This window comes from Brachyhypopomus gauderio, unplaced genomic scaffold (assembly GCF_052324685.1).
Source record: "Brachyhypopomus gauderio isolate BG-103 unplaced genomic scaffold, BGAUD_0.2 sc37, whole genome shotgun sequence".
Taxonomy (NCBI): Eukaryota; Metazoa; Chordata; class Actinopteri; order Gymnotiformes; family Hypopomidae; genus Brachyhypopomus; species Brachyhypopomus gauderio.
This window is the reverse complement of record NW_027506867.1, coordinates 2,020,458-2,047,073: the sequence shown is the minus strand read 5'-3', so window position 1 is coordinate 2,047,073 and position 26,616 is coordinate 2,020,458. Positions and strand designations below refer to the sequence as shown.

At 39.3% G+C, this 26,616-nt stretch overlaps 1 protein-coding gene and 1 long non-coding RNA gene across 2 annotated transcripts; both read right to left on the bottom strand.

The window, feature by feature from the left end:
• Positions 1–10,707: 10,707 nt before the first annotated feature.
• On the bottom strand, positions 10,708–13,982 carry LOC143485726 (uncharacterized). Its single transcript, XM_076985262.1, has 3 exons — positions 12,519–13,982; positions 11,123–12,050; positions 10,708–11,004 (listed from the first exon to the last, which is right to left on the bottom strand). Exons 1-3 carry the CDS (start codon positions 12,963–12,965, stop codon positions 10,823–10,825), a joined length of 1,557 nt encoding a protein of 518 aa, XP_076841377.1. The 5' UTR covers positions 12,966–13,982; the 3' UTR covers positions 10,708–10,822.
• Positions 13,983–21,826: 7,844 nt separating this feature from the next.
• LOC143485628 (uncharacterized) lies at positions 21,827–26,287 on the bottom strand. Its single transcript, XR_013122956.1, has 3 exons — positions 26,267–26,287; positions 22,644–22,697; positions 21,827–22,402 (listed from the first exon to the last, which is right to left on the bottom strand). It is a non-coding gene; the product is annotated as an uncharacterized LOC143485628 (long non-coding RNA).
• Between the last annotated feature and the right edge of the window lie 329 nt (positions 26,288–26,616).

The window sequence follows — 26,616 nt, the reverse complement described above, 5'->3', positions numbered from 1 at the left end:
ACCTCTGCTCGCCTGCCTGTCTTCTGTGTGCAGCGAGTTCTAATGTTGTTCACCACTTCCTCTCTTTCAGTCTCTTCAGAGTGCTCAGATTCACTTCCTCATTGGTCGCAGTTCTCCCCCCCTGCTTGCTCTCATCTTGTCGAATGACTGAATTTGCATGGGGTTTTTTACACTCTTTGTTGGGGGTTTTAACTATTTGGGACATGGGTTTTTTACACTCTTTATTGGGGTTTTTAACTATTTGGACTGTTCTTGTTTCTACATTAACCACTGAATAGATTCCTTTTACTTCTCCCTGAGTTTTGGTGGCACTCTCCTGTGAGGAAGCTGTGGGCATTACCGAGCCTTGATCATAAGGTGGCACATTTTACTGCTATCTTCCTGGCCTGTTCCCCGATAGCCCAAGCCAACAAACTTATATTTTGCATTGCAATGCTAGTTCTCTTTCACAATTGATTATTTTACGGTTTAACTGCGCTCGCTTCAGTCTTTCTACATTCTCATGTTGCTCTTTCAGTTATTCTAATTTGCAGAGAGACTGTGATGATTTATGGTCAATGATGTCACCTAAAGACACACGGTCGTCGCCTGCCTGTCTTGGTCACCTCATACTTTTAATGTCTCATAACATTGGTTGTATGAATTACTTTACAAGTCACAGTCATTTGTTCCTATAAAATTCTCCACTCACATAAACCAACACCATAAACCAACCATTTTACATCAAACTTTTGCATACATTTCGCATTTCCTCACCAGCCATTGTTGTTGATAAAAAAACTGATACTCGCCTGCAGTCGTCTTCAACCTTACTTTAATAGATTGAGGGCTCTGTTGACACCGTAAGGTTTACCACCCTCAATCAATTCAGGTTCTTGGTCCGAAACCAGGCGATTTTGGGGGTACCTCAAGTCCCCGGGACGCCTGTGACCCAGCTGACTCGAGAACGCCGCTCGGTCTTACCGTCGCCTCGTCAGGCAAACGGGAGGGTTTGCCACACCCCAGGAAACAAAGAAACACTTATTAGGCCATTAGGGACTCCAACCCTGTTTTCATAGGGACTCCAACCCTATATATTCCTTTTAGGGACTGAAACCCTTTTTCCTTTTAAACCATATATTTTACCTTTTAAACCAAACCAAAAAAGATAAAAAATTTTTTTTTTAATTGCTATTTAATTTAGCATCGACCAAACACCATTAGTTCATCACAATTTGGTATTATACAAATGTGCAGAAATTTTGTTGTAACAGGTATTCTGCTTTACCTTTAATTGAGCCGGCTCAGACGAACTAACGGTATTTTAGAAGACGTGTTCCAAAAAATCTATCTCTTCCCATCACGTCGGAAGGTCACCAACTGTTGGGGGCTGTAAACTTCTATCAACCACTATAGCCCAGCGTGTTCGTTTGATGGGAAGGAGATAGCAAGAACAACCATACCAAAATTATAGCAATAACAAAAAAGGCCTTTATTAAAACAGAGATATCTCTGGGGATCTCACATTCTAACATTTTACATCAGAGACCCAACAAGTGTTTGAGCATGCCGTCTTTATATATGATTTCTCCGCCCCCAAACGCTTAGATCTTCTTCTATACCTTACATGGTGTTGTTCTTCAAGCATACAATACTTCTCTTTCTTCTCTGCAATCCCAACATGGACATATGGTTCCTGTCTATGGACTGATAGGCCGGCAAGAGGCCACCATTCATGAAGATGCTGTAAATTCATATTTCCCCAACGTCGGCACAATCAGGCCTACGCCTTCTGCTTTTTAGATCTCACTCTACAGTGTGGTCTGCTCACATCCTCTCCCTGGGGTTCACAGCTCGGACACATCTTAGACAGTGGTTACATTTTACTTCTACATTAAACAATGATTATACTTCACTTCTTTTAAACAGTGGTTACATTTCGCTTATGTATTATGTTAAAAGAATAAACAAAGCATGTTAATTGCTAAGCAAAAAACCCAAAATCACAACAGTGTTCACATTGACCATAAACTGGACTGGGGTATGAACACTGATGTCCTCTACAGGAAGGGCCAAAGTCGCCTCTATTTTTTGAGGCGTCTGAGGTCTTTCAACATCTGCCGGACTATGCTGAAGATCTTCTATGAGTCTGTTGTGGCGAGTGCTGTCCTGTATGCTGTGGCATGTTGGGGGAGTAAGCTGAAGGTGGCAGATGCCAACAGACTTAATAAACTGATTCGTAAGGCCGGTGATGTTGTGGGTGTGGAGCTGGACTCGCTGACGGCAGTGTCAGAAAGGAGGACTCTGTCTAAGTTGAGGGGTATTATGAACAATGTATCCCACCCACTCTACAACACTGTAATGAGACACAGGAGTACTTTCAGTGAGAGACTCATAAATCCAAAATGCACCACAGAGCGCCACAGAAGATCATTTTACCTGTGGCCATCAAACTGTACAACTCCTCTTTAAATGCATAATGTTCAATATTCATCTGTGTAATGTTTACTACTAGTATTACCTTCAAATGTGCAATACTATTATTATTACAAGATTATACATTATTATTACATTTCAAATGTGCAATACCCTCTCAATAACAACAACAATTGCATCTGACACTTCACACTTTATTTTTATTTCTACTGACACTATTTTATTTCTATTGACACGTTATTTTGTTTCTATTTCTTCTTCTAAACTTTGTTTGATTTGTCATTTAATTATGTAAATATTTTTGGTATTTTTATAGTGTATTTTTAATAATAGGAGCAGCTGTAACAATTGCAATTTCCCCCAGGGGATTAATAAAGTATTTCTGATTCTGATTCTGATATAACTAACTCCATCCAAGTCCCTTCTAAAATGCAATTAACACTATCCCAGCCCGAGTTCCCCTTTTCTAGCCTTAAGTATTAATATCTAGTATCGAGGGCGGCTCACGCGTTTTAAACTCCACGTCGTCGGTTTTATCTATTTGTACGGTTCCTGCTATTACATTAATTCCTGAATAAATTCCTTTTTTCCTTTTGCTGCACGTTGATGTGTCTCAGAGCTATCTTTTCTGCATTTGATAATTTTGCGAGTTAAACGTGCGCACTTTAGCCAGTCGGTCTATTTTGCGGTGATGTAACGATTCTCGGTTAGGAGGCAGAGACAAATACATGAATGAAATGTAACTTTTAGAGCGGCGGGAATGCTTGTCTAAGCACACTGTCCTCACGCGACAGGTGCACGCGCGGCGAGGCATTTTCTCAAGACGTCCAACTAAGATTGATTACTTTTACTAAATACAGAGGAAGGACAGAACCAAGGCATAACGTACACACAAACCAAACTACAAAAAGCAATCCTTATTTCAACACACACTTACAATCAAAACTAGAACACCTCAGACAAAGAACAGACTATATTATTTGTTTAACAACGAAGGAAGAAATTGAACAGATGACTCAGCTAATATATAGATGGGATACAGAGAAACAACTAACATTAACAGGACAAACCCAACAACCAATTAAAATATAAAAGACCGTCAGCATAGCAAACCCAACTAATCAACACAATAAATGACACACGCACTTATCAACAACCGGACTTGATTTATGATCCCTAAGGTGTAGTCTGAGACCAAAGCAAACTATAACGTAGACGAAAAGAACTCATACGAACGCCAGATGAACGAATGAAAACGCTTAACCCTTAACCAAACACAATATGTGAACCTCAAAGGTATAATCAGACTAGGGGAAGGCCTGAAACGTAGACAACGCTCGAACAATGACAATATATGAATAAAATAGAATTAATTTATACACGAAACATGAGGGAATGGCAATAACATGACAACACTACACAAACATGGCATGAAATAATTCACACAGTACAACTACATAAACTGATGAAGGGAAACTTAAACCAACGCACATAATCAAGTACACAAATCAATCAACCTAGATGCATAGACATCACATTAACAGAGAACAATACCGGAGTCGCAGGGACTCATGGGAAGTAGCACCGTCCCCCATTGGACCGACGCCTCAATATAAAAATATACAACACTAATAGTTGAAATTAGCCATAATCTCCGAACCGTCAGAACACATATTTCAACGCTACGGTTATACTTAAACTATGATCGGACAGGAATGCCAGACACATGCTCTAGTGCTATATGAACCGATAAGAATATATTGGAGTTAACTAAATAAGTTACATACACTGAAAGCTGACAACATTGCAAATACTCATTTGAAGAAACACTCATTTCAAAACTCATACATTTGGGGTGCAGCGGGGTGATAACGAGAGGTTCTTCAATCAATATGCACAACCAGAACAACTCTTCATGCGCACTGTGCAGTGGTCCGATTCAAACAGGCCCCACCCCTACCAATCATAAACTTAACATATTCAGTTATCTTTTACTTACTACATGATCATTGCAATGCCTATTTCAGCTCAATAATGATAACAACTAGTTCTATTTAGTAATGGCAATATTTTATTTTATTTATTTATTATAAAACATGAAATAATTAATGATTACTAAAATAATTTATTAAAACCAAACCTGGGTGTACAGTGCACGGTTCTATCTTGGTCACCCATACTTTTTAATGTCGCATAACAGCCAGCCACTTCTTATGATTTTCTTCAATAGTATAAATCACTTTACTGGTCATATTCATCTGTTCCTCTAAAGTATTTCGTTCTACATCAAACTGTTTGTATGAGTTCTGCATTTCCTCACATGTTGATAAAAAACAGATACTCACCTGAAGTTTTAAATATAGAATAAGAGTTCTGTTCCGACACCGCGAGGTTTTACCACAATCAAACAATTCAGGTTATTTGTCCGGCTTTTTGCTTTGTCCAAATTAAGCCTATTTATGAATTCCTCCGGTTCAAAGGTTAACTCAAAACCTAGCTCGCGGGGACTCGAACCCCTGCGTATTCCAATCGTCTCGTCAGAAGAAAGGTTCGGTTCGCCAAACCACGGAAATAAAGCAACTTAAGCCGGTAGGGACTCAAACCCTTTTTACCTTAGGGACTGAAACCCTATTCCTTGGTTACAACTTTTTAACCATATACTTTTACCTTTTTAGACAAAAGACTGGGTTTAATTTAGAATCATCCAAGTACTGTCAGTTCACCACAATTTGGTTACAATGCAATTTTGCAGATTTAGTGTTTAACTGGCTCTGCCTTACCAATGTTCTTGTGCCGGCACGGACGAACTAACAGTCATTAGATGAAAAAAAATTCCAAAATATCCTACAATCACGTCGGGGTCACCAAATTGTCGTGCTTTGATCCTCTTTCACCTAGCACAGCATGCTCGTTGATTGCAAGAGAAAACATTACCAGTCTTGTCTTTATCCTTTTATTAAATGTATACAAAAATACAGAGCGCTCTGGAGAGAACACACACAAGCCTATCTACTCTACCCTGTAGCTCTGTGTGCAGGTCTCTGCCCGACACATTTTCCTCCTGTTCTATATAGTGTGGCCTGGGTATAAGCCCCCCCGTTTCTGTTGGACTTTCCCTAACGTAGCCTGTTAGACAAAGTCTGATTGTCTAAGACATTCACAATCCACTGAGCTCATCTTGTTTTTTCCCTAAATCTTACAATGACTTTTGCCAATTATGATTTTCACAGACTTAATAGTGGTTCCATACATAGGAGTTGCACGTAGATCACATACGTTAAACATACGGATGTTTCCTTACTAAGAGTGGGAGAGAGGCCTTCGCTTCCTGGTCCTGTCAAACTGATATACATTCTTATTCTTCTTCTTAAGCATCCTGTTCTTTTAGAAAACGACAGGCACTTGGAATATGGGACAGAGCATACAGGTCTTTTCTCAGACACACTTGATAATAAGCTATTTGATTAATACTATACTGTAAGCAAAACAAAGTGATTAATATTAGAAATTTGATTAATACTTTGAGGCTAGTCAAATTATATATGGATTATGATAAGCTGCTTGATCAATACTGTAATGTAAACAATATATGAAGGGATTAAAATGTAAATCCCAACAATTTCCCCCTTTTTGATCTCTAAATAGATCAAACTTTAGTTTAATCCAAAACTACCTTCTCATCTTCTGACTCCAACAATGATATCATACCCCATCATCTTTGTGGTTCCTTCTTCTCAGTCTTACTGCTGATTAAGCTTCCCACTAAGCTTCTTATGCATTGGAATATAACAACATTCACATATAATCATAATAGCCTAGAATATACCCACATAAGTTAACGCAGACATACTAAGACCTTTGTATTTTCCAAATTGTCCTTCCAGCCAGTCAGTAACCAAATATTGAGTCCTGCATACCCTGTAGTTAATTCAATTATCTGCTGTCACTTCCATTTAGTATAATCTGATCCACGGATGCCTTATATATAATTTCTGATGTATTAGCTGCAAGTGTTGGTCCCGGTGTTGGGACAGGTCTAAACCATGCTATGCTTATCTTAATAAGGCCTAAGGTGTCTGAGCCCGATTGGCCCACTCCTAGTACTAGATATACGGCATGCAACCTGTGCTGGGGATGTGCTAGTACTACAGATGAAACATCCCAATTAGTAATTAGGTTTTTGGTAGGATGTGCGTCTCTCTGAAAAAATAATGCTAACCCTTGAACTTTATACTTGCTAAATGACCGTTCCAGCCGGCCAGTAGTAGGATTGTCAACTCCTGAAGCTTTATGTGAAACTCTCCGAGCGAACTCAAATTATGCAGCTTCCATTAAAACAATACTGGCCTTGCCCCACCATAGACCCACATAGACAGGGGGCAGTCCCCTGTAAGGTCTTGGTGACCCATCATGCTGTTAAATACTAACAATTACACTGCTACTACTTTCAATAATAATACAAAAACATATAGTCAAATAAACAATGTTACACAAGGCCTGTAAAACAACATTAGAAAATATTACCAAAAATCCAAATAGGCTACATCACAAAACTTTTACTCCATCTCTGCCAGCGTCATCTATTCTTCTGCCCTGTTGGAGGCAAGATTATCTTCTTATCCCACGTAGGAGGTCAGGATAGACTACCTGGTCGTACCTCCGCTCCCGGGTAAATTATTCTGACCCGTTTTTTGGGAGCTCAGTATCTCGGCTGGTTCTGACGCTCAGCAACGGCTGAGGTTGTACCACGTTTCTCCTTTGCCCTTCAGTCGGACGGTGTGTGATGTTCTCTTCAGTGACCTCGACTGGACTGGTCCACCTGGGCTCTGACCACTTCCTTTGATGACCTTGAGCAGGACCCATTTGGTGACGGGCAGGTCTGCTCATGGCGTTGGCTCTGACTTCTCTCCTTGTATCTGGACAGAATAAGCTTCACAAATTGCTTTTTAGTTCATTGTAACCTTCTTTGTACGACCCCGAGTGTACCTGTCAGGTTTTGCAAGCGCATTGAGGGACCCCCGAAAACTTCTCCCTGTCATGAGCTCAAACGGAGTGAATCCTGCAAGAGAATTCACTGAAGATCTTCTGGCCAACAATACAAATACATTTGTGCACATACCTTTACCTTTATACTTACCATTTATAATTTTCACTTTAACACTAGCAAGACTGAAATTTCAGGATCTCCAGGACATCACCCCTCCTTCTTGCTAGCAATTAGCCATCCTTTTATTATGCAAATGCGGAGCACTGAGGCAGCAGGTCAAACACTAATATGGCTAAAAGTACGAGGAGTTTCGCAGGCAAACCGCGCAGACCCCCGCTCTCCTTTCCACAGAAAACCAGCTTATCTGTATATCACAGCTTCAAGAAGCAATTCGAAAGTTACAACCCGTGAAACTATCTTTTTTTTATAGCGCGAAGGTAATTATTCCTATGATGAATAGGAATTAATATTTTGGTTTGAATCTCGCTAAACATTCTAACTGAAATAAATCTTCGCGATAAAGAATAAACGTTGTATTTGTAGTAGGCGTACGTGCTGTGCGATTTTCACAAGGCAAACCAGACACTGACTAGCCAATTTTATGTGTTTCATACGCATTGTATGCTTACTTCATCGCACTAAAGAATAAACTACAATAATGTGCTCGTTGTAGGCATACGTGTTGTGCGATTTTCACAAGGCAAACCAGACACTGACTAGCCCATTTTATGTGTTTCAAAAACATTTCATGCTTACTTCTTCGCACTAAAGAATAAACGTTGTATTTGTAGTAGGCATACGTGTTGTGTGATTTTCACAAGGCAAACCAGACAATGACTAGCCCATTTTATATGTGTTTCATACGTATTTTACGCTGATTATAATAAATGAATAATTATCTTCGCGCTATAAAGAAATATAGATTGTAACGTTTGAATTGCTTCTTGAAGCTGTGATATACAGATGAACTGGCCAGGCTGAATTTCCTTGGAAATGGAGCGGTGGTCGGCGCTTTTGCTATGTGAAAATCGCACAACACGTATGCCTACTACATGCACATTATTGTAGTTTATTCTTTAGTGCGATGAAGTAAGCATAAAATGCGAATGAAACATATAAAACTGGCTAGTCTGTGTCTGGTTTGCCTTGAGAAAATTGCACAGCACGTACGCCTAATACAAAAACAACGCGAGGATTTATTTCACTTAGAATGTTTAGCGCGATTCAAACCAAAGGATTCATTCCTATTCAGCATATGAATAATTATCTTCGCGCTATAAAGAAAGATAGATTGTAACTTTTGAATTGCTTCTTGGAGCTGTGATATACAGATGCACTGGCCGGGCTGAATTTCCTTGCAAAGGAGAGCGGGGGTCGGCGCTTCAAACACACACATATCTTTAGCAAGACAAAGGGCACTAATCTCTTCACAGCGGGGAAGTGGGCTACTCGGCGGCTGATTTTCCTTGCGACTTTTTTCGTAGCGTTGGCCTTCCCAGTGTTAACCTGAGATTGAGAATGATAAACCAACCCACATTTGTGTCTCAAACCCAAATTTTGTTCCACAAATTTTAGCTCCTAGCTAGTGAAGTGCATTCCATTATCTGAGCACACTTAATTTAGTAAACAATGGTGCAGTATCCAGTAATTTTATCAACATTTTGCAGACTGACTTAGAGTCCTCTGCCCTGGTGGGAAATGCTTCTTTCCAACCTGAAATTTTATCCACAACCTCTAACAAATACCTTAGTCCTGTATTTGTATTAACATATCCATGTAGTCAATCTGAATTTCTTCTCCTACATCCATTGCGTATGTATATAATTTTACATATGTGTATTTCCTTACACTATTCCCTGCTGCTGTAACAATGCAAATTTCCCCACTGAGTGATTAACAAAGAATTATCTTATCTTATCTTAGCTCCTGTGGTCCAGTGAACTTGCCTAAACCTGGTCTTAAAGCATGACAGCTGTTATGCACATTGCAAATATCACATTTCTCTGTCCAGTCTGCTATTATGTCAGTATGGGTGCCATCAGTAACCAAAATTTTCCTTCATTTATTTTTACCCACGTGCTAACCCGTGTGCCTCAGTTCACATCTTTGTTCAACAATACCATTTTATTTTATTTCATTAATTAATTTATTTATTTTATTTTTTTCTCTGGGGTAGATTTTTCCTGGGTTTAAGTAGCTCTGGGCCCTGTGGTAGTTGAGATCACTCCTCGTCTGCCCTGCAAACCATCTGATGGGCTCCTGTGACACAGCCTGCTTGCCTTTGTCTCTCAGCTCGCCCCCCCCCCCCCTTTTGATATCCTGTAACTGTGTGTGTGCACGACTTGTGCTTCATTGCTTCATGCTGTGTGCTGTCTAACAGGAAGTTAATGTGTATTAGTAACATCCTCTCCCCCTTTTCCTGAACCCACATTGTGTTCAGGACTGTGTTCTAGAAATTTCTAAGACGAATGGTTAAACTTATAATCAACAACTGCTAAGTCCACGGCCTGTGCCAATGCCTGTTTTAGTTTAATGAATTGCCTTTCTCTGTAGTGGGGAAATACTAGTCAAATGAAGTTGTTTTAATAAACTAGGTATTACAAGATTTAAATTAGCTCACTCTTAGAAAGTTAGTTGTTACCCAATGCCTTGCTGTACTCTATAAAAATAATTTTTGACATTGTAAATATAATTAAGTATATTTAAGAACTATCTAAAAGAATATTCTAGTACCGGCTGGTTACTTAAGAATCTCACATAAAATTATATGCAATACTGGTGTTTCTTTATAATTATTTGTCTTCAAATACATTTGTAAATGTTAGTCTAAATAGCAAAGTAAAATTTACAACACTTTTGTAATTTTTCTTTTTGTGAGAAGCTAAACTGAAAACAGCAAGTAAAAGGTCACTTGCAGGATCCACGCATGCACAGTGATGTCAGCAAGTCAGACGTTTTTCAGCGGAGTGCAGCTGAGATTTTGTTACTGTTGCTGCAATAAAAGAAGCAATTTTTTCTTGCTTCACAAAATGTTGCACAATGCTTTGTAACATTTTAACACTGGGAAGGCCAATGCGACGAAAAAAGTCGCGAGGAAAATCAGCCGCCGAGTAGCCCACTTCCCCGCTGTGAAGAGATTAGTGCCCTTTGTCTTGCTAAAGACATGGTGCGTGTTTGAAGCGCCGACCCCCGCTCTCCTTTCCAAGGAAATTCAGCCCGGCCAGTGCATCTGTATATCACAGCTCCAAGAAGCAATTCAAAAGTTACAATCTGTACTTGGCGCACACAGCACACCGCTCCGAGCTGTGATTTCTGTTGCAGTGTATCTGCACCTGGCACTGCGTCGTCTTTCCAGGAGCAGGTGGAGGTCGTTGCTTTTTCGCCATTGTCTTTTCCTGTAAGAATCGACGCCGAAGTTCCTCAGCAAGAGCATGTAAAAAGTCTCTTCTGCTCTCCGTGGACCTCGTGCATGTCGTATACAAAACATGTGCATTCATCGCTGCCAAGTCCAGCATGTTGTAGAACACTGCAACAGGCCACCTGCGTGTTCCTGCGCGGACCGTATACCCACGCACTTTCTGGTCCATGATATCCACACCGCACTGCAAAGAAGAAACATAAAAAGGTTATGTTACATTATAAACATTATAATCATTTTGTCTGACATATATGACATAAAAATTCAATAATGTGACATTATTTATCATCATATACGCATACCTTCATGCTGTTGTAGTCCGTGATCGTGTTTGGTTTGCTTTTGCGGCCTTCGGAGATTGTGACTTGTTTGTGCATTGTGCTGAGAATGCAGACTGTTTTTTTTTGGAGCATACGCTGTCAGTATGGCACTTCCTGATGTGTACACATGTGTGGAGAATTCCTTACGTCCCTTGGTGTTTTTTGCTGGAGGAGGAATTTCTCTTCTGATCTTGTTGATTGTCCCAAGCAGAGCTGTGTTGCATGCAAGCAGTCTGTTGGCCAGAGACAGGGATGTGAAGTAGTTGTCAGTGGTGACGGTTCTGCCCTTGTCCAGATATGGTTCCATGAGTTTCATGACGACATTCTCTGACAGTCTTTCTCCCTTGGGACGACTGGGGTCCTTTCCCAAATATGGAAGAGCATTGCACATATACTTGGTCTTCAAATCAGCAGCAATCCAAAACTTTATGCCAAACTTGTCAGGTTTTGTAGCGATGTATTGCAGGAAAGGACAGCGGACCTTGGTTGGAAAGAGCTGCTCATCAACGGTGATGTGTTGTCCTGGCGTGTAACACAGAGTGCAGTTACGTACAAAACATTGCCAGATGTCCGAGATTGCAGCAAATCTGTCGCTCTTTACACGTTCCGCACGGGTGTCCTTGTCATCGAAGCGCAAGTACCGCATGATTTCTTTGTAGCGGTCACGCGACATAGTGTCCTTGATTGCAGGCACAGCGTATTTCTTAGACCAACAATCGGCCACCGCTCCAACCGGGCAGAGTATTGCCCGCAGAAAAAGCACTGCGATGAAAGCCATCAACTCGCTGACAGACAGGTTCCAGCTCTGATCCGCTCTGTGGGCTTCATGGACCGTGCAGTGTGTGATTGTCCTCAGCATCTCTATGTCGATCAAACACAGAAAGCTCTGCAACCTGCTTGTGATTCTGCGCTGTAGAAGTAAAATAAAAATCATATCACTTGTATGTAAAAAAATAGGAAATATAAAATATTTTTTTTTTTTCATCTTTACATCTACAAAAGAGGAAATATAGTTGGCCATCCGTGATAACATTACTTATATGTAAAAAAAAAGAAGAGGAAATATAATATAGATATATTTATAAAATATAACAAAGAGGAAATATAGCTGGCCAAATTCAGTTCAATGCTTTTTCCTATGTACATCCGTGATAACATTACTTATATGTAAAAAAAAAGAGGAAATATAATATAAATATATTTATAAAATATAACAAAGAGGAAATATAGCTGGCCAAATTCAATTAAATGTTTTTTCCTATGCACTACACTACAACATGCACTACAGTTTCATCTATACAAAAGAGGAAATATAGCTGGCAAAATTCACCTCTGTACTTTTCTTGTATACATCTACGAAAAGAGTTTTTTACATTACCTTGGCATGCTCTGTAGGTCCTGCGGTCTCACTGAACGTAAAAGTGGTGCTGCCGTGTCCAAGACTTCTTACAACATCAGTCTTTTCCCAAGCGGTTCCATCTTTTGCGTTTATGTTCGTTGCAGGCTTACTGACATCCTTAGCAACAGAACGCTTCTTTCGTGGAGGGCTACGGTTTTCTTCATCCGATTGTCCACTCGTATCTGCGCCAGTTGAAAGTGCCAGATCGGAGTCTTCAGCACTAAAACAAAGTTCCTCTCCTCCGTCGGAATCATAGTCATCCATTGCGTTCAGAAGAGCCAAAGCTTGCAAAGGAGTGTAAATCCTCTTGTGTGCCATCGTAGTGTCCGTGTCTTCCTCGCAGAACAAGAAAAATATATGAAATGACTCACCTGTGTTTGTGTGTCCGTTTTTATCCCAGCTTGGAGAAGACCACACCCCACCCATCTTCAACAAGTGTAAATTGTGAACCTTCACGGCGGCTGATGCAAAGGCGCTAATGACATGCGTATCGATACCCGCTAATCACTAACCGATACTTGCGCATTTCCATTTCTTTATATCTGATGGATGAATAGATGTATAGATGAATGGATAATCAGTCAGTCTCTGAGTTAAAATTTAATTTAATTGTTCTGTAATTATCTGGAATTAGGTGGAAAAACAAAATTGATATGGCTAGAATTTTTATATAAGTAGTGCTGTTTCATAAAAGCAGAACAACATAAATAACATGTAGGCTACAATGCCTATATTTGACTTTCTCTAAATATCTATATACAGATAGAATATATATAATTTTTATGATATTTCAGAGATTATTTTGTGGCATTTCCTGTCTATGTAGCAGTGCAAATTATATATATTCTCTACCTGTAAATTAGTGCTGTTTCGTAACGGACGAATTGCAGAAATAACATGCATACAATGTTTGATTCTGTCTAAATATCTAGATACGGATAGAATATATATAATTTGTACTGATTGATTTCGATTTTTACTTAATTTTAGATAATACTTGGATAGTATAAAACAAATAACTTCTAGCACATACGCCTACTACAAGTACAACGTTTATTCTTTAGCGCGAAGATTTATTTCAGTTAGAATGTTCAGCGCGGGGTCGGCGCTTCAAAGGAAGCGTAAAATACGTATGAAACACATATAAAATGGGCTAGTCATTGTCTGGTTTGCCTTGTGAAAATCACACAACACGTATGCCTACTACAAATACAACGTTTATTCTTTAGTGCGAAGAAGTAAGCATGAAATGTTTTTGAAACACATAAAATGGGCTAGTCAGTGTCTGGTTTGCCTTGTGAAAATCGCACAACACGTATGCCTACAACGAGCACATTATTGTAGTTTATTCTTTAGTGCGATGAAGTAAGCATACAATGCGTATGAAACACATAAAATTGGCTAGTCAGTGTCTGGTTTGCCTTGTGAAAATCGCACAGCACGTACGCCTACTACAAATACGTTTATTCTTTATCGCGAAGATTTATTTCAGTTAGAATGTTTAGCGAGATTCAAACCAAAAGATTAATTCCTATTCATCATAGGAATAATTACCTTCGCGCTATAAAAAAAAGATAGTTTCACGGGTTGTAACTTTCGAATTGCTTCTTGAAGCTGTGATATACAGATAAGCTGGTTTTCTGTGGAAAGGAGAGCGGGGGTCTGCGCGGTTTGCCTGCGAAACTCCTCGTACTTTTAGCCATATTAGTGTTTGACCTGCTGCCTCAGCGCTCCGCATTTGCATAATAAAAGGATGGCTAATTGCTAGCAAGAAGGAGGGGTGATGTCCTGGAGATCCTGAAATTTCAGTCTTGCTAGTGTTAATATACATTACAGTCAAATTCACTGTTATGTTTCATTATTTCATTTTTCCTGTAAATAAATATATTTTATAATATATTTTAAGAATAAGATATAGTTATGTACAGCCATACCACTTTGTACAATATTCTTATACTTCATTTTTATCTGATGCCATGTGTGTTTCACACCACTCAGATTAGACCTGGAATTAGTAAGTGTTCAATAAAAAAATATTTAAAAACTCAATACAGTATTATAAAGGTGGAGAAAATAATAATATAATCGCACCCTTCTGCTAAATATAAAAATATCATTTTCACTCACGCATTAACTCTGTTGGCAATTTTTTGACATGCTGACTGCCTTTCTCTAGCAGCTACCGCAGTATTACATTTACGTTTAATAATATCTAAATATTCTGCATACGCAGTCATTAATACTTCAAGCTACAGTGGTGTGAAATACGATGTTCGGCTGATTTTCGCGTTTAAGTCCATGATAAATCCTATTTATCTGCGTTCCATTAAGAATGCCTTTCATAGTTACGCGTGAACGCGCTTCTGTCTGGGTCAACCTACTCAGAGTTGAGCGACCCTGATTACTTTAACTCCGATCCGCCGTTTTGGAACCGAAAACTCTGAGTATGTCAGATCGGGGTAAGACAACTCCGAGTTCAGGGTTAAGTTTAGAGTTTGTTAAACCCGCTTCTTGGAATACCCCCCTGTTCACTTGTCCTGCTGCTGCTGTGTAGTGAAAATTGAGAAATAAATACACTACAATTTGAAGAGTGTCCAAATGATCTTCATTAACATCTTTATTGGTTTATTGAGAAAGAAAATCTACTCCTAACCGAGATGGAAAGTGAAGAACACGTTCAAGAAAACGCAACACTTTACGTTCCTAAAAATGAATTTTCCATGAAGCAAACCTGTCGACTTTGTGGCTGCATCCATGTAAACACACATACGATTTGTAATTCACAGGTTTGAAAACTCGTTCTCGCCCCTACTGTGCAATTTGGTTAGGAATACAGCCGAGCTAAACTATCAAGTTGAAAGTCATCATAGTTTGCTTACCCATTTTGACCCAGTTCCCAACCCAACTTTAAGAATAGATTAACGGCGAAAATGTTTATATCGCCCGATAAGAGTATCAAATTAACGAACGCCGTTAACGGCCCACCACTAGTATAAATATACGTGTTTAACAAAAAAATGTAAATTCCTGTTGCAGGATTATGATTGATGAAACTATCTCTGCTGCCTCAGAATGGGAGAATCCTGGGAGGCATATGGAGGTACAGTATATGTTGAATATGTTGATCATAGTATTTCATTTGCTTAAACATGGTAATGTGTGTGACTGTCCTATAACAGAATGTAACTGGTGTCTCAGGGCTGGCTCCAGTGTGGTTCCTCTGACCGCCACTAGGAGGAGCCCACAGGTCGGTTCCAGGTGGAGTTCCCACAATCAGCGGTGATCTGCTGCAGCTGTTTTCCTCCCTACTTAAGGGAGAGAGCTGTAGCAGGTTACTGCTGAATTGTTTGGTCCCCATGCTGAGCGATCTCAGTCAGTTTTCTCTCCCCATTGGTCCCATGCTGGTGTTTTGTCTTGATCTCTTTACTTATTCAAGTACTTACATTCTGCGCCACTCCCTGGCCTCCCTCAAGTTTTCCCCCTGCTGTTATTTTCCTGTCCACTTCTGCTTTTGTTTGAGAAAGTGAATGAGGTTAGTGTCTGTATAATCATCCAAGCTGTCACAGGTAGTTCTCATTGAGTCCCAGTCTGTTTCAAAGCAGTTTCATGTGTCCATTGCTTTGTTGTCCTCACCACTGGTTTTGAAAGCTTTAACCTCTGAGTGAATGAAAATATATTCCAGAGAGGGAAAACTGCTTAGTGATCGCTGTTACATCCGTACACCAACCACTGTTGATGTAGAAACGGACACCTACACCTGTAACCTTGCCAGAGAGTGCAGCTTGCCAGTCTGTGCAGAAGATATTAAATCCATCTAACTGGAGTGCACATCTCCTCACTCAGCCACGAATCTGTGAAGCGTAACATAGGATGTGGAAAAGTCTCTGTTCATGCTTTTATCAGTGCCAGTTTGTCCATTTTACTTCTAAGTGAGCGCACATTGGAGAGGAAAATCCCAGCTAAGGCTGTGCGTGATCCACGTCTCCTCAGCCGCACAAGCACACCTGCGTGCTTACCTCTCTTTCTGCGTCTCACTTTGCAAATCAAAGTATGTAGTAAATCTGTTGCAAATGCAATAAAAACAGGAAATGGATCCATAGGTTTTGTCCTGAGGTTTAAAAGCTCTTATCTGGTGTAAGAATACCCAGGAGAGTGACCAGACACACAAAAACAAACAAAACAGAGCGCACCCAAGTACCAGGGCGTCAGTTTGCGGTGCCATCTTGGTCAATCAATGTCACATGCCCACTCTGGGGTGACCTTGAGCCCATGCAGGCACAGAAACCTGGCCTTGAGGATCCTGATTGTCATTTCAACCCTTGCTCTTGTTCTGAAGAGGTTGTAGCAAAACTGGGGTCCAGGCTCAGGGTCATGGTATGGTGTCATCACATACAGCAGGCACGGATACCCTCTGTCTGCAAGGAGGATGCCATTATATTGTCCTGTAAGCACACAGGGGGTGCAGTGATTTAAAACCAGTGTTGGGAACGTTACTTTAAAAAAGTATAGTTACTCACTACTTGTTCAAAAAAAGTAAATGAGTTAGTAACTGAATTACTCTATAATAAAATTACCTCGTTACCAGGGAAAGTAACTATTTGCATTACAGTTTTTAAAAAGTTATTTGCCAATGAATATAAGGATTTTATGAAAAAGCAGTTTTCAGTCAGTTGAAATGAGTAGATCAGAAAGGTGTTTAACTTTTGATACTTATTGCACATCAACAGACCAGTGCAGGATAAAATCCGTTAAGACAGAATAAAATAATGAGTGGTTGAATTATGAATGTCTATTCCGGGTTTCTTGAAGTGCGACTCTGGAACAGAAAGAGAAGAGATTATTGGGCATGTTCAAATGAAGAGTTTGGTTCCAAAACGCTATAAATCCATTTTGATCAATTTGAGTAAAAATGTGTTTTCTTTAGCAAGAAAGTGGTAAGCTGAAAACCACTGTTTTCTGTTTCAAACTATCAAATACCATACTAAGGTTAAAAAAACACAAACAAATCAAATCAAGATTTTAATATTTAAAGATTTATTAAAAAAAAAAACAATTCGTTTTTTTACAAAACGCAATAAATCCATGCCATGTTTTTTTCAAAATGTCTTCTATTGATGCCAAAGGATATACAACATTTGACTGAATGTGCAAAATACAATAACAAATAACTGTAAATTGTACATCTTAATATAATAGTTTGACCATTGGGCCTAAAAACACAAATTTCAAAACATTTCATTAACGAACAAGACATTGTCACGCTACAGCCCCGAACCCCTCCCTTCGAGCGTGTGTTAATGTTGTCCGTGACTTTATATGTACGTCCGTTGGGGGGGGGGGGGTGTGTGTGTGTTCACTTGTCTCGTTAAGACTAATCTATTTCAAGAATTATTTAGATCGATATAATCTGAGCCATTCCCAGCGATTAAAAAAAATCCATAGGTGTGGAATCCGTTAGCGCTGACAGCGAGGGTATCTCTACAATTGTGTATTTCTCAATGCTTGTTTGTATATATGGAAGCGTGAAAATATCTAGCTCACTCTTCACACACACACACAGCTGAAAGACCATGTAAAAATGCCATATTTTAAAATATATCACCCCTCTTTCTCTTCTGTCTCGATGATAAGCTGTGGCTCTTACTCCTGCGCTTACACGAATTAATACATGAATTAGTACTGGCATCCGATTTAGATGCCTTGCATTTTTTAATCTGGGGGGCGTGTCGTTGCCCAGGAGGTCTTTTTCTCTTCGAAAGAGATGCGAATCCTGACCCCTCTTGGCTAGGGGGGCGTGTCTGATAGTTCATGACGTTAGAAACTACATCACCCACAATGCCTTTCGCCGTGGTTTTAAGGTGGGGTTTTGCAATATCAAAACCACGTTTAATAATGGGTAATGCTCTTCTGAATAATCCTCTAAATAGACCCCCAGCCCCCCACCGTACATAAAAGGTGTTCCACTAAATCCAGGTAGTCCACTGCCCGCCTGCTGAGCATTGAATTGATATAGTTTTGCACATCAGCGTAGTCGTTATCATACATGATCACAGGCTAAAAGAATGTTTAACAGGGCGAAAATGGAAGTTTAACTACAAACTTCCCGTATCTGAACGGTATATGAACATTTTGATCATTTTTAACTTCAACAATTATGTCACTTATGAGATGTTTGCTGACAGCAACGTAGTGTGGCCTGTCAAATGTAAATGTGACAATCTCGTTATTCTCCTCGGCTATATGAACCATTCTCAGAAGAGGAACGAAACTGTCCCCCACTCTGATATTGTACCACATCTGAATACACGAATAGACTGTATAGCCCTGCGTGAATATCTGCAGGAAATGGAGCTTCAGGTTTTTGAAAAGAGAACGCGACGTCGTCACGCATACCTAACTGGCACGACTGTTTACCGGCAGTATTAATAAAATAGGGTTTATCCGTAGCCATTGTTATTTTGCTCCTCATTGCACTACATTTTAAAATCAATCAATCAATCAAATTTTATTTAGTTTATTTAGTTTTTTTGCATGAGGAAGAAACCTTGAGAGGAACCAAGACTCAGGGGGGGAACCCATCCTCCTCTGGTCGACACCGGTCACCATAACAACAACAATTTAGACAGAAAGAAGAGAAAGAAAAGGAAAAAGATGTAATAATGTCCATCATGATGTATGCATCCGGTTAGGCAGGAGGTGGCTGGCCCAGGATGGATCGCTGGTCTCCTCATCTCATTATTCCTCAAGCAGGCGGGCAGCCATGTGGAGAAATGAAACGGGGAAAATTAGCTCTGTATGAGGACATATACAGGACAGGTAAAATTATAAACATTTCCGGAGTGTGGCAGCAACTCCGGCATTTAGTTAAATTATTACAGCCTAGCTAAAAAGGCAGAACCAGAAGGTAACATAGGCTTGGGGGCATTCTGAGACAATGGCATCCGTCCACTGCACTGTCAACAAACTTGAGTGACCACGAGCAGTGACAGGACGACAGCACCAGCGCCCCAGTCTACCATAAAACCCTTCGTCTATGAACCCCTGGATCTGTACCTTTATCAAAGGGGGGATATTAATTATCAAACGCTAAACTAGATAAGTGGGTTTTCAACCTAGACTTAAAGATTGTGACTGTGTCGGAGTCCCGGACGCATTTAGGAAGATTATTCCAAAGCTGGGGGGCCTTACAAGAAAAGGCTCTTCCCCCTGCTGTTACCTTATTAATTTTTGGAACTAATAAAAGACCAGCACCCTGTGATCTTAGTGGGCATGGGGGTTCGTAATAGGAAATAAGTTCCTGAAGGTACTCAGGAGCAAGCCCGTGCAATGCTTTATAAGTTAATAAAAGAATTTTAAAGTCAATACGGAATTTAACTGGGAGCCAATGCAGGGCTGATAGGACTGGACTGATATGCTGAAATTTTCTAGTTCTGGTCAGAACCCTGGCTGCGGCATTTTGAACTATTTGAAGTTTATTTAGATTCCTATTTGAACATCCTGACAGTAGTGCATTGCAGTAGTCTAATCTAGAGCTAACAAAGGCGTGCACCAATTTTTCCGCATCATCCTGTGATAATGCATTTCTTAATTTAGCAATGTTACGGAGATGTAGAAAAGCTATCCTAGTACTATTATCTATGTATTTATCAAATGATAGGTCAGAGTCGAGTATGACGCCTAGGTTTTTGGCTACTGTGCCAGGTGTAATGGGGTAGCCTGCGAGATTAAGCATTAGATCTGGAAGTTTGTTTTGAGGCCTTAGGGCCCAGAAGGAGAACTTCTGTTTTGTCCTCATTAAGTTGGAGGAAGTTTAGAGACATCCAGCATTTAATATCTCTTACACAGGCCTCAATTTTTCTTAAACTGAGTTTGTCATCAGGTTTGGCTGATATGTAAAGTTGAGTGTCATCTGCATAGCAGTGAAAATTGACACCTTGTTTGTTTATAACTGTGCCCAATGGTAGCATATATAATGTAAATAATAGTGGCCTTGCGGGACCCCATATTTAACTTTTGTACGTTTGGATGGAATATTATTGAGCTCTACAAACTGATAGCGATTTGTTAAGTAAGAATGAAACCATGAAAGGGCTATGCCAGAGACTCCAACCCAGCGTTCTAACCTTTCTAGCAAGATCCTATGATCAATTGTGTCGAAAGCTGCACTAAGATCAAGAAGCACTAACAGCGATACATAACCTTGATCTGAAGCAAGGAGGAGGTCATTTGTTACTTTAACTAATGCTGTTTCAGTACTGTGATGGGGCCTAAAACCAGATTGGAACTTTTCAAATATGTGATGCCTATGCAGATATAGGCATAATTGCTGGGCAACAGCTTTTTCTATGATCTTAGATATAAATGATGTGTTTGAAATGGGTCTATAATTAGATAGTACAGTAGGATCAAGATTTGGTTTCTTAATCAGAGGTTTAATAACTGCTAATTTACATGATTTGGGCATGTGACCTATTGTAATGGATGAGTTAACTATAGTTAGAAGAGGTTCAGTTACCGCAGGTAATACCTCTTTTAATAACTTTGATGGAACCGAGTCTAGTGTGCAGGTAGCACAATTTAAGGAAGAAATTATTTTCTCTAATTCTGATTGTGGGAGTGGATGAAAAGCATCAAGTTTTTCTCCCAGTATGCGATTTAAATCGATGTCAACCAAACCAGATGACATACCAGTTGTATTGCTAATAAAAGGTTTTATATTTTGTCTAATATTCTCTATTTTATTATCAAAAAAATCTATAAATACATTACTAGTGAGTTTTACTGGAATCTGAGGTTCTGCGCCTGCTTGATTTTTTGTAAGTTTGGAAATAGTATTAAAAAGAAATCTAGGATTGTTTTTATTTTTCTCTATCCCAGATAGCAAAATTATTCTGGCCCAGATCTGGCCCACATTGCCCATTTTCATCTGGCCCACTTGCCGCACTGATGGAAGGCCCTTGGGCGGACCGCTCCCGGTTGCCAGATTTGGGCCAGATTAGGGCCACATGTCAGCCACAAGAGAAGCACGCATTTGGGCCAAATGTGGGCCAGATGTGGGCCGCAAGCTGACTACAAGGTGTGGGCCATATCTGGAACAGATCTGCACCAGACTCATTTCAGACAATAAAACTATTCTGGAAGCACAAAATGAATGCAAACACTGGAATTAGTGCAAAAGAATTTAATTTATTTAACACTCAAAACAACTTCCTCCTCCTTCCATTTCACTGTCCAGTACAAAAACATTGGATTGATTCACATAACAGTATTTGACAGCATTCAAAACTTCTTCTCTCCTGCTTGCTCTGTTCATTATATACAAAAAAGGAGATTGTTTAGTAAATCAAGTGTTATAGAAGCTTATCACCATTCCTAATCAAATTCGAAACATGATACTCAAAAATGCACTACTGAGATTAAAATGTATATTTAAATCTACTTATTTAAATTAGCTGTTGCCTTTTATCCTTTTTAAAATGAAAAATGCTAACCATGCAAGATTAACCTATTCACACTCATGCTGAAGTTACACACTTCCTTTATTACAGCTGACACAAACATTTAATGTGAGAAATGAAATTATAGAATGCAAGTCAATAACCATTCTAAATAAAATAAAGTGTTCTAAAATATTACTGGTGTGATGGCTTAGATAAATGTTTTTATGGCAAAGTTGCATTTTCAAACAAATGCTCACATTAAAAAGCAGAAAGCATACCAATTACTACATTAGATGTGCGTTATGAAGCCCCATCTTTCCGTTTATGCCCCTCCAGCCAGAGTTGATCATTGTACATCTTGTGACTCTCCAGACAGACAGTGTCTTTCACATCCAAACCTTCCTGAAGTCCTAATGTAGTGATCTATAAATAAAAACAGTTAGATAAATAATAAGAAGAAAATCAAGCACAAGTAAATGACATGTTAACAACTGCTTGCAAAAATAAAGGAAGCATTACACAAGGCTTTTCAACATTTTGGCTTTGTGAAGACATGACATTAAGCATCAGGATAGAAAACAATAACAAAAACCTTTAAAATTTTAAAATATAAACCAAAAAATTATGAGAATTACTACATAGAGAATAATTTGTGTTTGCTTACCATGTTATTTCTTCAAGAAACTGCAGAGTTGAGGTCCATCAATGGAAGTAGTCCCTCATCAAAGATTTGACCAGGGAAAGGAGAACAGGGAACATAATGTTGATGATAGCTCAACACAGATTTTCAGACTAGCATTTTCTTTTATCATTTAAGCAACTGGTCATAAATTAAAAGAAAACTATGGTAACACCTATTTAAAATCAAATATCAAATTAAAAGAGATGACACTGTGTTTGGTAATAGCAGAATAAGCTTGCTGGCATAATAATACAGCTTAGCTAGATCAAGATTTATATTCATTATATGAATTAGCTACATTAGCTAGCTAAACCCTTGTGTCCTTTTGTTCTCACCCCCAGCAGCTCTTCCCTCTTGTAAATAAAACTTGTCCTTAACACTAGAAGTCCCTGAAATTTCAACCACCCCCCTGAAGTCCCAAAAGAGGGTCCAAAGAACCTTAGTCCAAACTGACACCTCTGGTGGCTCCAATTAACATCCATTCATTTGCAAAAGTGCCCATTGCCTGAGGAATCAGCAGGGGGGAGAAGAGCTGAACTTGCCTCCAGTGTTATGTAAATGAGGCGTGTGTCAGGTATGGGTGGTTGCTGCTGAAAGCTTGCACCTCCTTGGCTGCCATATGAGACTGTGCAAGATCTCTTGCAAGAAGTCTCCTCATCTACAGAACCATATGTTTGAGATTTGATTTGTGAAAGGTTGAAATAATGTGAAATTGACACAAACATAATATTTGAATTATAATGGCATATAAGTGGCATATTGATTAGTCAAAATGGCTCTGATATTTTTAACCTTATTTTAAGTAGTTTTGTCTTTTGAAAAACTGCTAATAGGTAAAAATGTTTTTACATAAATGTATACAAAAAACCCTCAGCTACTTGAAATAGAATAATATTATTGAGCAATTTTAACTTCAAGATCAAGATTTCGCATGTGTGTCTCTTCCAAATACAGCCATAACCAGCAAACAAAAATAGGAAATTTAGGAAATCTTACCAAAAGAGAGATCACTACTACAGATTTTCACTACTCTCTGAAAACTAACAATGTGTTGTGTGTGACGTTTGTGACCCTAGGCTTGAAAATTGCTTCATATGGGCTTTTCAAACTTTTTTTTGGCCCACCTCCACCCTTTCACCTTTGGAGGACAACTTTGTTTTCATGTAAGGATCAAAAGAAAACAATTCTGTATAATACAGTACAATAGTGATAAAAACAATTGGGGTTAGGTGAACCATACAGGACAGGAGAGAAAAGAGGGGGGGAGAAACTAAAAAGGGAAAAGACAGAAGAGCAGAAAAAACAGCTCAAATGATTCACCAACTGCTGCTACTAAATGAAGAGCAGAAAGTAAGACATACAGCACAAATGACTGATGTATGTGTGTGCGAGTGTGTGTGTTTATGTAAGTGCAACATAGGATAAATGTACAGAATGTACTTATTAGCAAGGCCCCAGAGGCCAGAGGCAGGCAGAGAAAGACCAGGGAACCCCACCCGCCCACGGCCCCTCCAGGATCATGTCCAAAGCCTGCTGTGTACTGGAAACCTTTGCTATCCTTGCTTCTCAGTCAACAGAGTAAGTGAAATGTGTGGTGGCATGAATTTTCATCCACATGTAGGTGGCTACAGTCATCTTTCTCTTTATTATAAAACTGACAGACATTATTTGAACTATAATTCCAAAACATCTCAAGTCTGCCTCCTTTGTACTAATTTTGGATTTTTTTCTCACTGCAAAAGGTGACATGATTATTGGTCAAAATAGCTAAAGTTCAGATTTCTCTGAAAGGGTCTTTTCTTCTCCGTCTGAGTCAATGGATCAACATAGCTCACACTATCACCCATCCCCCCGTCTACCTAGAAGTGGCTGCATGACAAAGGATGGCCTCATGATCCAAAATACCTCAGCACTGGCTTTTGGCAGGCTCAGGTAGAAATGTAGTAATGTTTTTCTTCTAAAAAAGATAAGTGGGTTCAAAATAACAATTTTGAAAAAAATTACCAAATTAATTGTGTTGATCCACCTCAAAAAAGGTCATGCAAAAGTCTGTAAGCTGGTCCTGAGTGTGTCTGCCCATCCCCCAGCTGCATTGTTGTGCAGGGGACATGCATAAGGTGAGAGAGGCAGTCGGAGGGCCTGGCTGAGAGCAGAAGCTACAGAGGACATGATGTAAGTTTAGAAATATATACAATAAAGTTGAAATGTTCTCAACAGAGCACTCACATACAATTATCCACTCAGTCTGCCACTCCCTCATTTGGGGAGAAACCTACACTATTGTGGCTATTCCCTACTTTAGACAATTTAGACAATTTTTAATCATGGAGGGGTCTGAAATTTTCATCTTAGGTGCATGTCCTCACTGTATTGGAATATTTTATTGTCTGAGTGAAAGAGAAACAAAATGGGGTCACTAAAGTGGGAATAGCCACAATACTGTAGCTTTCTCCCCAAATGAGGGACTGGCAGACTGGGTAGATAGTTGTATGTGAATGCTCTGATGAGAACACTCATGAACAATTGTGCAAATGTGAGATGTGTGGACTGCTACAGATACACGTGTGGCAAATGTACCAGGGAGATACCCTGGCAGTGCCAGGCATGTTCTGACAGACTGCTGAGTGACTGCTAAAGTGCTAGTCACACAAGAAGGACATGCCACTCACACACACACACACACACACACACACACAGCCCTGCACTGCAGCCTATTGTAAATATGTGTGGAATTGTTTTATTCCTTGTATTTTTTGTATAATTTTATGGAAATAATAAAAAGCATGGAACATAAAAAAGCATGGAAACATAACAGTTGTTCTTTTGTATGTTTCTCATGCTGAAATTTCAGTCCTCCTGACTTGGACACAAATGCTTCTGGTCATTACTTACATGTACCTGGCTATAAAATTTCTAATTTTCTATTTAAAATATAAAAAAATAATTTATTGTTTGTGCTTTGTTGCTCAGATAAAACTAAACTAAATACAATATATATAACCTTTATATTATAAAATACAATAAACTGAATAGAACTAACTAGAAACTAAATGGCCAAACTCAATGAAAAACAACAATTAGTTGTGAGCTGAAGCATGCCCCCTCCTGTGGTGCGCCAGTAATGGCCTTATTTACAGAACAAAAGTGCCTGCTTACAGCTGATAATAGGGTGTTAGCTAAAATCCTTCAGTTCTCTCGACCCTTCTCTGGGTTCCGATAGTAGAAGTGTTGAAAGACCCTTCTCTGGGACTTCTAGTGTTAAAGTGGCCACGATAACAGACTCCATGTCCATAGGACACGCTAAGTTATCACTAAACCAGCGATAAAAACAAAGAGAGAAAAAGTAAAGAAAAGGGGCTAAAAACAGTACACAAAGGCTACTGGAGTAGGCTACCGCACGGCGCAGGAAGAGAAAGTTAGCTAGCTAGCTAGCCGTTAGCAAGCTAGTCTACGCTAGAGAACATAAAAATAATGACGCATAGAAAATGCATACAGACAAATTTAGCGAACGTAGCACTATTTTAAAGTACAGTTAACCAATTGTAAAACTTAGCAAGCCTCCTTGTCATTGTTCTTTTGGGCATGGAGAGAAACTTAAGTCTTACCTTGTGCATGCACAAAACGTGTGTCGCCATTTTCCATGTGGTCGGAAGTGCAGGTAGTGTTGGGTGATTGTCCTCTAGACATTCAGTGCGAACTTCAGCCAATCGACTCTCACCGCAGCATGTGCTGCCTTAATGTTTTGTCACGAGTACAGCAAATAAAACTAAAAGGTAAAGTCTGTGAACAAACTAAATTAAATTTAATTAAGTTGGCTTGGCAAAGCATATGTGGTACCTTTAATTACTATAGTCTTTTTAAATCAAATATATTTGTATAGCGCTTTTCAAAACACATGTTGTCACAAAGCGCTTTACAGGATTTACAAGTTTTAACAAACTTTTTTTTTTTGAGT

Coding starts and splice junctions, on each gene's coding strand:
- LOC143485726 (XM_076985262.1), bottom strand. CDS start 12,965: ATGGGTGGGGTGTGGTCTTCTCCAAGCTGGGATAAAAACGGACACACA. Junction 12,051..12,518: donor GACCTACAGAGCATGCCAAG/GTAATGTAAAAA, acceptor TTACTTCTACAG/CGCAGAATCACAAGCAGGTT. Junction 11,005..11,122: donor CGGACTACAACAGCATGAAG/GTATGCGTATAT, acceptor TCTTCTTTGCAG/TGCGGTGTGGATATCATGGA.